The sequence below is a fragment of the Strix uralensis genome, chromosome 3 (genome assembly GCF_047716275.1).
Source record: "Strix uralensis isolate ZFMK-TIS-50842 chromosome 3, bStrUra1, whole genome shotgun sequence".
NCBI classification, from domain to species: domain Eukaryota; kingdom Metazoa; phylum Chordata; class Aves; order Strigiformes; family Strigidae; genus Strix; species Strix uralensis.
The window spans coordinates 6,471,727-6,485,384 of NC_133974.1; the positions used below are offsets into that span (position 1 = coordinate 6,471,727).

At 42.1% G+C, this 13,658-nt stretch overlaps 1 protein-coding gene across 11 annotated transcripts in view; it reads left to right on the plus strand.

Moving 5' to 3' along the window:
* Positions 1–1,719, plus strand: part of RUNX2 (RUNX family transcription factor 2) — a 151,563-nt gene extending 149,844 nt beyond the window's left edge. For all 11 annotated transcript variants that reach the window (XM_074861380.1, XM_074861381.1, XM_074861382.1 and 8 more), the window contains one exon: positions 1,241–1,719. In XM_074861380.1, the coding sequence (XP_074717481.1) occupies positions 1,241–1,719 (479 nt within the window). The remainder of the gene's footprint in view (positions 1–1,240) is intronic.
* The last annotated feature ends 11,939 nt before the right edge of the window (positions 1,720–13,658 follow it).

Consider the following 13,658-nt stretch of genomic DNA (forward strand, 5'->3'; position numbering starts at 1 on the left):
TGATTTCATGATTTTCCCCTTTATTTATACACTGCTCTTTCCATCTCTCTCTTTCTCAAAATGTACATATGTATTTACTGCATACTGTCCAAGGCATTTGTCTCCCTCTTGCACTGTACTTCCTCATCAGGCTTTTTCTCTTTCCCCCTGTCCCCTTTCCCACACCCTTTTTATTTTCCAATTTTCTGGCTCTTAATGTGAGCTTTCACCATCTTTTTCTTCTGCTCCTGTCCATCCCACAGTCTCCTAAGCAGATCACCAAGCTACTAACGTTTGCTTTCCAGTTCTGCTCCAAAACTTTGGGTGTTTGATGTGGGATTAAAAATTAGGCAAAATGAGTTTACCCATCCCTGTTTTGCGTTAGACTCCAATTCACAGCGTTACCATCCAGACGTTCACAGTAGCCATAAACTGTGTGGTCTTTTTTTTAACCAGACTGCACAGACTACATATGAAAACAACTTTTTTCAACGACAAAAAGAGTGTTGGGCTTGTACTTTTCCATTGACTGCACTGAAAAGTAAAATTTGCATCTTTGCTATCGGCTCAGTGGCTTTGTCCATCCTTCGGCTGCAGCAAATAATATTTTTCAGCCATAGGAAGTAGCTGAGCAGATCTTCACCTAAATAAATTGATTTATGGCAAGAAGTGGGGCTTAGTCACCCCCGGTGTAACTCTCCTGCTGTCAGTGGTGCAACTAACTCGGTGTTGCCAACTCTTGTAGTTTTATTACAAGTTGCACGGTAATTTCTGCTTTTCTTGAAACCCCAGCTCCTGACGGCATGTGCTGAGGTGGGAATCTCAGCTTTCGTGTGCAACCAGACCTGAGTTTCTCAAGAGGCTATATAGCAAAAACCCAGAGACACATAACCCTCAAAGCTCAGAAACCAGAAGGCAAATCAACTCCAAATCCACCTTTCTCTTTTTGGCTCTTTTTCAAGCTCTTGGATGTTCTTTTTTTTTCCCGGCCTGACTTGTGACCTATGAACGCTTCAGGTTGGCAATGCTGCTCCCTCCATTGGCATCAGTGGAGTTAGACCAGGGATGAGTTTGGCCCAGTGCTTCTAGAAGACAGGTGTATAACTCTGTTCCTTGCAATGTATTATTTGATATGATCTGCTGTTCTCTTGGGGGCCAAAAGAAATGGGTTTTCTTAGAAAAATAAAATTCTATCATCACTTGATACAAAAAATGGTATTTACAGAATTGTTTTCCCCCGTCTTTTGTTATAATTTTTTAGGTGCTTCAGAGCTGGGCCCATTTTCAGATCCCAGGCAGTTCACAAGCATTTCATCCCTCACTGAGAGCCGCTTCTCCAACCCACGAATGCACTATCCAGCCACCTTTACCTATACACCGCCAGTCACCTCAGGCATGTCACTGGGTATGTCCGCAACCACTCACTACCACACCTACCTACCACCACCCTACCCTGGCTCTTCCCAAAACCAAAGTGGACCTTTCCAGACCAGCAGCACTCCATATCTCTACTATGGCACTTCGTCAGGATCATACCAGTTCCCCATGGTGCCGGGAGGGGACCGCTCCCCCTCCAGGATGCTTCCACCGTGCACCACCACGTCCAACGGCAGCACGCTGTTAAACCCTAACTTGCCCAACCAGAGTGACGGTGTGGAGGCGGATGGCAGCCACAGCAGCTCCCCAACCGTCTTGAATTCTAGTGGCAGAATGGATGAGTCCGTTTGGAGGCCGTACTGAGATTTCTTCTGTAGCCGGCCCGACCTCCGCGAGCCAAAAAAACCCCAAACCAAACAAACGGTCGACTAACTACGAAGTGCCTGTTTTTGTGGTCTTTTTTTTTAAAAAAAAAAAAAGATTTTACAGATATGTGCAACTGTGTAGATGGGATGATAATGGCCATAAATAACACAAGAGTTACCAACACACCACAACCCATGTTTCAGATTATGTGGATCAAAGCACATATTTTATTTTTTTTTTCTTGGAACCATTTTACCTTGTTTTATATTTAAAATGTACTTTTTACACACACACAAAAAAAATCACCCCCCTCTTTTTTTTTTCTTTTTTTTTTTTTTTTTTTGTCTAGATTGTTGTAATAACTAGTGAGTTCTTTTGCCAATAAGGAGAGAACGGACTCCCCAGCTTTCAGGAGAAACATGGTGATGCAAGGCAAAGGCTGCATTCCCTTTTATTTTTTAATTAAAAAAAATCCTAACCATGAACTCCAAATACAGTTGCAATCATACAACGTATGGGACCCTCTTCATACCCGTAGTGCAATTCAACTGGCTTGTATTGGTGCACATAAAAAGGAAAGCAAAGATCAAGTTGCTTCCATTTTTCCATGATACACTCAGATGAAAACAGCTGACCCAAAAAACTCTGTCCAAGCCTTGCTGCAGATAATGGTTGGAACTTCTCTGTGTTCATTGCTTTTTTCGTTTGTTTTTGGGTACTTAAATAGAACAAATCTTCAAGTTAGGCTAGACACCCCTGGGGTTTCCTTTTTGCTTTGTATCCGTTCATTTTGCCTTTGATTAGCCAAAAACCAAAAATAACAACCAAAACCTTTAAAAACAAAAACCAAAATGTTATTACTTTTGCAAAATATGAAAATGGCAATATATATTACTAGAGCCAAAATGGTATACATAGTATTTGTGTTTGGCTATGTTCTTTTTTTTTTTTTTTTTAAATTATAAGTGTGTAAAATTTGAGGTTGTTTGCTAACATGAATCATCATATAACTTTAAAAGAATATTTATAATTATTTAATGACATTTGGACCCTTTAAACTTTTCTTAATGTAATGATATATTGACTTCGGTCTCTAAAAGTGTTGTGTTTTTTTTTTTTCACTTATTACATTTCTGCAATGGTGTAAACCTCAAACCTTTACCCAACTCTGAAAAGCAGTTCCAGTGTGAACCAGTTTACAATGTGACTTAAAAATGACAAACCCAACCCAAATGCATCCACATCAAATGATTTTGGATGTAGGATCTTTTTATATAACTTATGAAGGAAATATTGTGTTTAAAATATTTTTATTAGCTGTCTGGTTGCCTTCAACACAGTCTTGCCTTTTAATCAGTAGTTGTGGAGACACTGGAAAAATGGTAGGAAGGATGAAATATTTTCCACCTTTCCCCTAATTTCTTCTTCTCCCAGGATTTTTCTCAGTACTTCAAAATTTGAAAATATTCATATTTAAAATGTTCTGCTTTGACAGCATGATTTGAATTCTGACAGGTTTGTGGTTTTTTTCCCCAAAGAAAAATCAAAACCGTTTCAAAGCCCGTATTGTACAAATAATGAATTGTTAAATATCTCAGAAATGGGATTAAGGGAGAACTGGTGAAACTTTTTCCCCTCCCCTTACAATTTCAGCCCACTCGATGGAATAAAAAGTTTCAAAACTTGAGACAGAAACTGCCTGGTAGCGCATCACCACCCGTTAGCATTAAATGCTAGAGCCATAAGGATGCTGGGTTGACTTTGAAGCCGATGTGGCTGTTGCTGTATTAGAGAGACAAGCCCAAGGGCAGCAATACTCACCTCTGCAAATCATGAAGATAAAAAGTCACCTTAAAAGCCACCCTGGGGCTCCCAGGCATGATACAGGGAGAGCAAATTGCACCCAAAACCCTTAACCAACCTGTCTGCCACCAAACTCTCCAGTGGAGAGGTCCAAATTTTGCCCAGCCCAGGGCTACTACGGCAAACAGGGAGGTGACACGGCATCGGCTGGATGCGATGGGAGCTGAACTGCCCTCCCGACGCTGTCCCCAGGCAGGTGACGTTAAGCCTGGTTTAGTGGAATGTTTGGCATGTGCTGATGGGGTTTGCTGGCGGTCCCTCTTTCCCCTGCCTTAGTCATCACCGTCCGCAGCCTCCTTGGGGACTGTCAGCCACCACATACTTTGGCTACCTCCAAAGTATTGCAATAAATCAATGGTGGGCATAGCCATACAGAGCCAGACAACACCATCACCACTCGTTAATAGCGAAGCTGTTAAACGAGTTGACATTAGCAAGGTACATCCCTCCAATTTGCGTGATGATGTGCTCTTAAAAAAAATTAATTAATAAAGTCTTTGCCTTCTAAAGGTTGTATACCAAGTATGCTTAAAGTATAAGTAAGACACTTTTTTTTTTCTTCTAATACTTAGTTTTCCTTCAAAGATGGAAGCTGTAATTGATTCTATTTATTGTTGGTTTGTGGTAGCTTGAAGCATACCACTGTCCATTTATTTGTAACTGTAAAATACGTTTGTTAGTCTCAGCAGCACTTAAAAAGCCAGTGTCTGGTTACACATTTCAGTTTTGTTTTTTGTTTAGTAAGCAAGAGAAAAAGATGTACTGCCAGTGCAAGCTGTTTCCTATTTAATAAAAGGTACTATATTTGTACATTATTTGTTATTGCTGAGAAGGGCTTTTTAAGGTTTACTGTATGCATATTAAGTAATTTTTAGGGTGCTTTTGTGTTGAAATTTTGTTAAGAGTGGCTGCAGGCAGCAACCCAGATTTTTTTTTTTTTTTTTTTTTAAGACTTTGTTGTAAAATTCAAGCACTTGGTTTTTGTTTCTGGATAAATCCAGCACAGACCAGACTTTTGTTTTGCTCAGTACCGACAGGACTCTGTTTGTGTCCCCGTGGTTTTTCAACTGGACCATTAGGGACAAACGTTGAAAACATGTTCTCCTCCCAGTCGAGGCGCGTGTGCCCGATCTGTGCCCTCGGCTTCCCTGGCTGTGCGGGCAGGCGTCTGGCTCTGCCTGCTTAAGATAGGCAGGAAAGGCTTTTCTAAGTACCTGCGGATGGAGGAGCACCATCCCCTTGACTTTCAGTAGACCCCCTGTGCTCCTGAACCCTCCTGGTGCCTTTGGAAAATCTCTCCAGGTATGTCAGGCTGGTCACGGAGGGAGTTGTACAGGCTGAGGCAGAGATGCTCATCAAAGCTTTCAAAAAATGCTTTTGAGTTCATTTGGAAATGCTCTTGAATCAGGATTTTAGACTGAAAAAAACCCAACTAGTGCTATGTAGTAAATCATATCAGATTATTTGACATTTGGCGAGGTGCTTAGCATCAACAGAAAGGAGTTTTTCTCAAAGGTACGACAGCCCTTCCCTTCGGTGAGTGGCAATCTTTGGCACCGGTCATAGATTTAAAGACTAAAAATGGCCTTTTTTTACTTTTCAGCTCTCTTATCCTACCAAAGATTTACTTCCAGCACAACAGGCTCGATGTCCCTTTTGCTGAATGGAGGATTAAATCCTCTTCTCCCCCCTCCTAAGGGTAACGAGATCAGGGTCAGTGGGTTGGGATGGATGAGTAAAACAAATTATTTAACCCACAGCATCATTCGTGTGGCATTTATCGTTTCTTTTAAAAGACCAGCTGCTGTGTCTTTTCTTAGCATTGAACTTTTTTGCCAGCAGTCCCCGAGCAAAGATTTACCGGTTTCCACAGGTACCATCTCAAGTGGGGAAAATTTTGCACTTTCACACTTAGCAAAGCAAAGCTCAGCCCCTCGCCGGGCTGCACACAGCCAACAAGCCATGAGCAAAAGCAATAATTAAAACCTGGATCAGCCATGAGCTCAAAGAAGCCCCATTCTCTGAACCCCTGAATTTCTTGTTGTTTTTAAATAGAATGCATTTCATTTTAACATTTTCTGAGAACTTTTTTAGATGTTTGTTTACTTCCATGTTTACAGATAACTCTTTGCTTTTTTTTTTTTTTTTAAATGCAGTACTTTTAAATATATCAGCCAAAACCATACTTTTACAGTAACTTTTAGGTAATATGAGTGACATTCCAATGTTTTTGTTGTTGTTAAATATGCTTTACCAGTCTTGAATTTCTGCTGGAACAAAATATTTGTAGCATTTTGTGTAAATACAAGCTTTAATTTTTTATTTTTTCAAATGCTGTCACCCAAGATTTGCTTTTCATGCACATATTGTACAAACACACTCTGCTTTATGCCACAGACGATGATTGTGGATCAGTTTACTTCAACTTCAAAGGGACTATTTGTATTGTATGTTGCAACTGTAAATTGAATTGTTTGGCATTTTCTCATGATTGTAATATTAATTTGAAGTTTGAATTTCATTTTCAATAAAATGGCTTTTTTTTTGTTAATGTTCTATGCTTCTTTTTCTTCCACTGTCTCCTCGTAGCACCAGTCAGGGTAAAGTAAGTACACGGTAGGACACAGTACCGGCCCTTTCGCGGTGGTCCCATCAATTTTTGCAGCACTTAAGTTTTCAATTAAATATAAAAACCAAGTTTCCAGGCCTGTGGGTGGTAAAGGACACCTTCTAAATCTGATCTCAAATGTTTCTTCTCTTCCTGAGCCTGCAAACTATCAAAACCTGTGTTTCTTAGACTAGTGCAAACTGTTCCATTCATCTTTCTAGATCGTTAACTCTGAAACCTAACAACCGACATTAGCTGGGACATTCTTGTGCTATGGTACTGTGGGCAGAGCTTGGAGTATAGGAGAAGCTGGGATAGATTTCCAAACCAGGGGGAGGGATTGGGGTTTATGGCGCTTTTCCAGGTTGGGGGTTGTGCTATCCCCACCTCTTCCTGGACAGACCTGAGGAATGCAGTTACAGATAATCTTGTGATTTGCATGGCCTGAGGCAAGAATAGTTTCCAAGCAGCAAAAGATATATGGATAGGGAGGAGACTGGGGGAGGAGGCTATTTTTCCTCCAGCCTAGTGTCAGGGGTAGGAGGAGATGCAGCTAATGAAGGTGAGGTTAAGTTCACGCAAGTCTGTCTGCAGGAGGAGAGGAGAGGACAGGAGTTGTTTGCAAGCTTGTGCCTGGTGTCATAGTAAGTTCTTATACTTTTTAGCTATTTCTTGAGTCTGCAAAAGAGAAATAGTAGCACAGAGAGGCATGAGGTTCTGATCATTTCAAGAAAACTTTAACTTTGAAGTTTAAATGTCACTAATACTGATTTTGTGAGCTCTGTTGGCTTTACCATAGACCTACACATTTTTTGCGTGGTGATTGAAGATTGAGATAACGTTTGGGGGTTTTCAAGGGTGCTTTCATTCCAGCCCATAATCTGAGTCCTGATTTTAGGGAAGCTTTATCCAAGAGTGAGGAACCAAGCAAACCAATCAATGCTCTGTGGTATAATTGCTGTATAAACCATTTGGGAGGAATTATGCTATAAACATTAGCGCTAAGACTTTCTGCTGCCCTCTGGTACACAGGTTAACCCATCTCGGCTAGTCAGAGCACAGAGAGACGTTCATTATATTCTTGCTTTCATGGTCACCTAATCCAGATGGTCATAAAGGGAAATAAACAATTTTCCACCATTTTGTATTGTCAGGGGGTGGGACAGGGGCCTAGGGAGGTCATGCCAACTCTTTTTCTTGGAAATTTACAGGACTGAACTGTGTAAAGCATGAAGCAACCTAGTCTGACCTCAGAGCTGAGGCTGATTGAGCAGAAGGTTGGGCTGGAGGCTTCCCACGGTCCCATCCAATTTATCCCATGGCCCCGTGAGTCAGGCTAGGAGCTATCTGCTACAGATTGTTGTCTAAGCTAAAAGCTGCTTTCATGACTGTACAGATAACACATATTCAGCTAAAACCAGTCTGAATTAAGAGGTGACAGCATGAAATTTGTAAGGTTATTGAGGCGTTACAGTGATCTCTCTATCTTTTGTTGGTTTCTGTCATGTTTCTATGGGATATTTACAGCAGACATGGTCAGCACAAGGGTTGGAAGAGCAAAGCATCACTCTGATCTAGTACAGCAGTTCCCATTGTACATCATGCTGGCGGTGTTACTTTTGAGTTTTGGATTCATTTACCCTTTTGTAGCTTGAGAAGGTGACTTTCCTTCTCTTGCCTTAGCCAGAAAACAATCACTCTCAAGGCAAAATGACCACCTCTGGTCAGTGTGGAGGACTGCACGATATGGAGACATGTGGAGCTATGGGGGGGGATTGAACTCAAGGTATTTTTAGGAGGTAAGATTTAAAGACACTTCCTACAAGGGATGGTGACTGTTGTCCTCCCCATCTTTTGGTGTCAGTAAATAGCTTCTTGCTTTTGGGTTGTGAGAGTTGAACATCAACTCTGGATCACTGGAGTCAGGCCTTTGCCGGTCCCACATAGTGTGCATACAGCGGGCAGCATCTTCCACTGGGTCTCCCTGTTGGTCTCGGTTTTAACTTTTTAATTTCCTGTGGCTATAAGCAACACTGGAGGGGCTCAGAGCAGCCACATGTAGACAGCCATAGGCCTAAATCAGCCTTTTTTGTGACTAAAACAAGCTCTTGGGGAGAGGTGGGGAAGAGAAGAAGCAGGGTCTGACTTTATGGTTCAGCACCAAGCCTTGTGCTGGCACCAAATAAAACATTCATCAAGCTCTTTGCTGGGGAAAAGGAGGAAATAATCACAGTTATATATCCAAGGATTGACATGTACTGTTTAGTTACCTTCTGCATGGTCAGGAGGAAATGAATTGGTATTTTGGGGTGAAATCCTACCCCTGGGTAACCACTCATGGATGGCCAATGCTCTGCATAAGTCACAGCAGTGTTCTGCAACTCTTGGGGGGGTCACACTAGATCATATATTTGGGTAGGAGAGGGCATGGTGTGGTGTGGGCATCCAGCTTTGCAGCTCAATCACTCACCACTAGGCTGAATGCTTGCAGAGAAGAGCCCAAGAGTGTTATTTGCCAGAAATATTTGCTGGACGGGTTAAAATTATAAGCAAACCCACTAGAAACCCATAAGCTTTGGATAGGTAATGGGGATGGCTGTGTCGGATAAAATACTGGGAACAGGTTGAGCATTTCTTCTCAACATCTTGAAGAAAAGTTTTAGCACGAGTGTAAATCAAAAATGTAAACATTTAGCATTCAAAAGGACTGTCTTTGGCCTTCTGTAATTATAATCTTTTCCCTGTAGATCTACTGGTGCAATATCAGCCTGCGATGTATGGAGCTGTTCCCATGGGGTCTTTTTGTGATACCTACACGGCCTTGGAGGGGGGCCCGTCGGCATCTACCCCTCTGAGAATAGGAAGCTGTTGGCCATAACAGATAAGACTGTGAGATACAAAGAGAACAAAGCTTAAACTTCCAAAAGCATCTGGTGATCTGATGCAGTGCAAGCAAAGTAACATAATTTAAAATTCAAGGTCTCGAGCCTGCCCTGCTACTTTCATGCAGATAAATTGCATATATTACTGAGAGTAGATGCAACCTGCGTTTCTAAGGTCGACTTGTGTTACCTAAATAACAAGTGGACTTGAATTTCCCTCGTTGGTAATTCAAATAGGCTTGAATTTTCTTACTGCACTTTGGATGAGAGATTAAAATAAAATCCCTGTAGTTACATTTGTAAGAACTTGTAAAGATAAGACAAATTAGCTTTTGTTCTGTAGCTGGGAAATTTCAGCATTGTCTGTGACTCTCCAGGCAGCTTTGGACTCCTCTTTTTATGCCTCAGTTTCCCTAAATATAGAACAGGGAATTTACTATTTCTATACTTTGTCAGGGTGTCTCATGGATTCAGTGTTTATAGAGAGCTTTGAACTTTTATTGTTGTTGTTGTTTAGCTCTTTTTACTACAAATCCAATGTTTGGTCTCACACCATTGGATAGTGTCCTTTGAAACAGCACATTTCTAAACCACATGTTTAGAAAAATTGACCCAGTTTCCAGACTGCTGATCTGGTCAAAAAACAATGTGGAGTTAAGGCCAAGTTGTGCTGTCTCAACAGATTTGCTTGGGATTTGTGGTGGGGCAGGAAGAAAAGCAGAGATCGCTGCAATCTGTGGAGGCAGCCCTTGGCCACTCCCTCCCGGCAGCTTGCTCAGGATGAGCAGCTGGAGCTTGCGGGATGTCCCAACACTTAGAGAAAAGCAAACAACCCATGTTAAAGTTGATATGCCGCAGCAACTTGCCAGTGATTAATGTTCACCACGAGGCCAAATTCAGATGATGATTACGCCAGTAGAGATCATCTGAAGTCCCTCTATTAATAGCCCCGTGGTTTTGGACACCAGCATTTTTCAAACCATAAATGTGGGTGTTATCAATGAAGGGTCACGGAATTGCTGGTTGGAAGGGGTGTCCATGGGTCTCCTGATCCAAGGGAGGCTCGAAGTAGGACCACCACCACCAGATCCACTCAGCGTGGCTGTGCCCACCAAGTCTTGGTATCTTCCAAGTGTGGAGTTGGAGACGAGGCTTCAGCAGAGCATCCCATCCCCACGCTGCTCCTAATGTCCATCCCCAACCTCCCAAAGTGCAATTGGTGACTTTCCCCCCAGCCTCTGGATTTGGGTTTGGATTTTTTCCTGTCTCTGGGCTTGGACACACAGTTGCACAGTAAGGATTTAAAACCTTGTTGCACATCTATAGAGTCCAGTCCTTAGTGACCTCTCCTTCCCACCCCTCCATTTGTATTCCTCCAGGCTGTGACTTTAGAGCACTATTAAAAATAAAGTCAGAGCCTAAATACCAAGGCAGCCCCTCACCCTCCCAGCTTGTTTACTTTTTCATTTCCGTAGTTGGAAAAAGAAGTCCTTAGTAGATGAAAATGATGCTGTAACATCCAAATGCTGTGAGATAGCTCCTCCTAGGAAAGCATATTTTTTATCCCTGCCCTGGAGTGTGTGAGGCAGGTTAGCAAACATCAGGAAATAGGAAGGAAAGGCCATGGCAGAAGGGAAAAAACCCACAAATAATCCAGACAGATCTTGGGAAACCTGGATGCAAAAGATCTTTGTCCTTTTATTGCCAGTAGTGGTGTTCTCCTAACAGAGCAGGATGTTCTCATCTTTTAATAATAGCCTGGCCAGATGCTAAAGTCTCTTCTGCAAATACTGTATAAGTGAGAAGGAGAACAGCTGATTTCTGTTAAGATTAATATACCAGGAGAATAAGCCAAAAAAAGTACGAGAAATCTCCAGAGGTCTCTCTTTGTAATGTCGTTTGGCAGCTAGATCTCAAAGTCAGGACTGAAAATCCAGTCTGTGCCTCTGTCCCTTTGCTGATCGGTCACCGCGTGTTGAGAGGCAATTCCTGCACTGCTCAGGGATTTGAAGCAGCGCTGGCAGGGATTTCCCCCTGTACTTTGAAGAGCTGCAAAATCCACAGGCTTTGGCTTTCATGGAGCTGTCAAAAGTACCAGTCAATGAGGAATTTTCTTGACTTGCTCCTTGCCATAGAAAATGGTTACATGCTGAGTTGGGGCCAGTGATTTAAAATGGCATCTTTGTTCCATCTTTTTTTGTACTTTCTCCTCCACCCTGTGTTCTTTCCTTAGTCTATTTTATTTGTCTGGAAGAGATTAATTCAAACAACTAGATAGAGACAGGATTGTCGTTTTATAAGGCATTGTATTGGGCATTAAGAAAGATGCCTCTTACTCTCCTCACACTACCCCTTCAATCATCTTTTCCTCATGTTCAGCACAGAAACCACATTTCCCTCTGGGCAGGGATCTTTGAAGTCACAGAAAAATCACTCATGTTTGTAATGTGCTTATAGGTACTGGATGGAAACTGTTAGAGAAAAGTAGGGTACATGGCAACGTGATATTTTGTATTTCTGTAACGGGGTAATGTCCAAGAGAAAAAAGAACTGACTGTGTATCATGTTCACACATTTTTCTCATATGCTGAATGGCAGTCCTCGAAAACAGTTCCTAGAAACCAGAAAAAAACCCATTGTGAAACGATGGGGAGAACTCATCCAATGTTTAGGATTGCCGACTAATGACTGCAGATAAAGATTTTACGGAGAACTTGTGTAACCTTTTTCCTTGCCAGCGAGGGAAGGTTTTGTACGTGCTGTTTCAAACCTCCCTGTCTCTGCTTGACCAATAGAATCCCCCCAATTGCTGTTTTAATGTTTCCAAATAGGAACTCATTTTGGTTGCTCCATTTAACAGGGCACAAGGACTTTTTTTTTTTTTTTTCTGTGCACTGTATTTATTTATAAAAGATAGGTTTTGGTGGTTGGTCATGTAAAGACTGGCATTTTTTTTATTGTGAGAATCTGCCCTGGAGCAGCTCACCAGCTTCTCCATGACAGAAAATACCAGCAGATAACGTGCTGATGAACTGCAGCATGACCTGGTTATTGTCTCTTGGACTTACAGATCCAGGTGCATGTGGCACAGAGGGACAGACCCTGCACCCAATCTGTGTTGGCAGCACCTGTGTTGAAGGATGGAAAGAGGATCCTTCACTCGTGGCTGAGGACACATGCCCTGTGCCGGGGAAATTGACTGCTCAGACACACCTGCCTATATCAGACCTCACCATCTGGAGAAAAGAAAAAATAGAGAGATAATTTAGGTCATCTGCCGGGTGACAACCTAGAGACAGGAAAACACAAACCACTGCTACTTGAACAGACTGTGGTTCAGAGGAGATGGCACGTCCCCGAGTCTGTTCAAATCAAGTTGGTGGGGGCTCGCACCCATCCCAGTGGGGCTGAGGGGTGAAACCCTGATGAAGATGCATGAATGAATGCATACCATAAATGAAAGTCTTCTCAGAGGCAAATCTCCATGCCCAGACCCTGTCTTTCCTCTGGAAGTAGTAGGGTCCTGAAGGCACCCCCTGTTCCAGCTCCCCCGAAAGGTGTTGAACATGTAGGGTCAGTGTTCAGATCTTGCAATTGGCTCTTTCTTTCTGTCAAAAAGCAAAGCTAAAATTGGATCCAGTTTGTGCTTCAAGGAAGTGTAGATTTGCTGAAGTCACTGCCAGATTTAATGTCACTATTGCCACTTGGGCATTTCAGCTACTGCCGTGTTAAAGTATTTTAATTATAAACCCTTCCTGATGCATGAGAGCTGATACGAGCTTCATGAAGGGACCCATGCTTTTCCTAGGTGTGTAGCCAAGCCCATCACTGGTGCACGCAGGGCTTCTCCCATCCCATTGTGTCCTTTTAGTCCCACACTGGTGTTGTGGACCAAAATAAGAGAAAATTATAGCAGCCTAGCTAGTGCTCCTTGGTCCTCAAGACCCATGAAAATATGCACCCGACAGAGAAAAGGAGAACTTTGCAAATGGAGTTTGCAAAGGTCTCCTGCTAGAGATGAGAATGACCACAGACCTCAGGCCTTGCAAATGAAATGTCAAAGTCATTTCTTCAGTGCTTCTTTGCCACAACAACTGCAAATAAATTGAACCTCAGAAGTGGAAGACCTGAAGCTCAGAAACACGCCCCACCCAGAGACAGGGGGTGAGAAAGGGGGAAATCAAATTTTCAGCTGCCTCCCAGAATGAGAAGTAGCTCACTTTTGAAAATGTTTTCTTAAGCTCACTCTCTTCTGAAGTGTCCAGATGTAATGGGTACTTAATAAAAGTAGCATAATGCTTTAGATAGCCATTGGTGAAAATACTGAATATGAATATTAATTGCCCTCTGTATTTACCACCTTGTTAAGTCAAGGGTGGCTTTTGAAATATTATCAGAAATTGGTAAAAATATATATGGGACAAGGGAGCTGATCTTGCTATGAATCCTGCAGTTCCTGGTTTATTTAGGAAAAGTTATTATTATTTAGTTACTTCTTTTAGCTTAAAATGCAGTTATTGTTTTTCTTCCAAGGGTTTTTGGCTGCTTTACAACTGTTGTTAAGAAATCAGAATTTCTTAGTA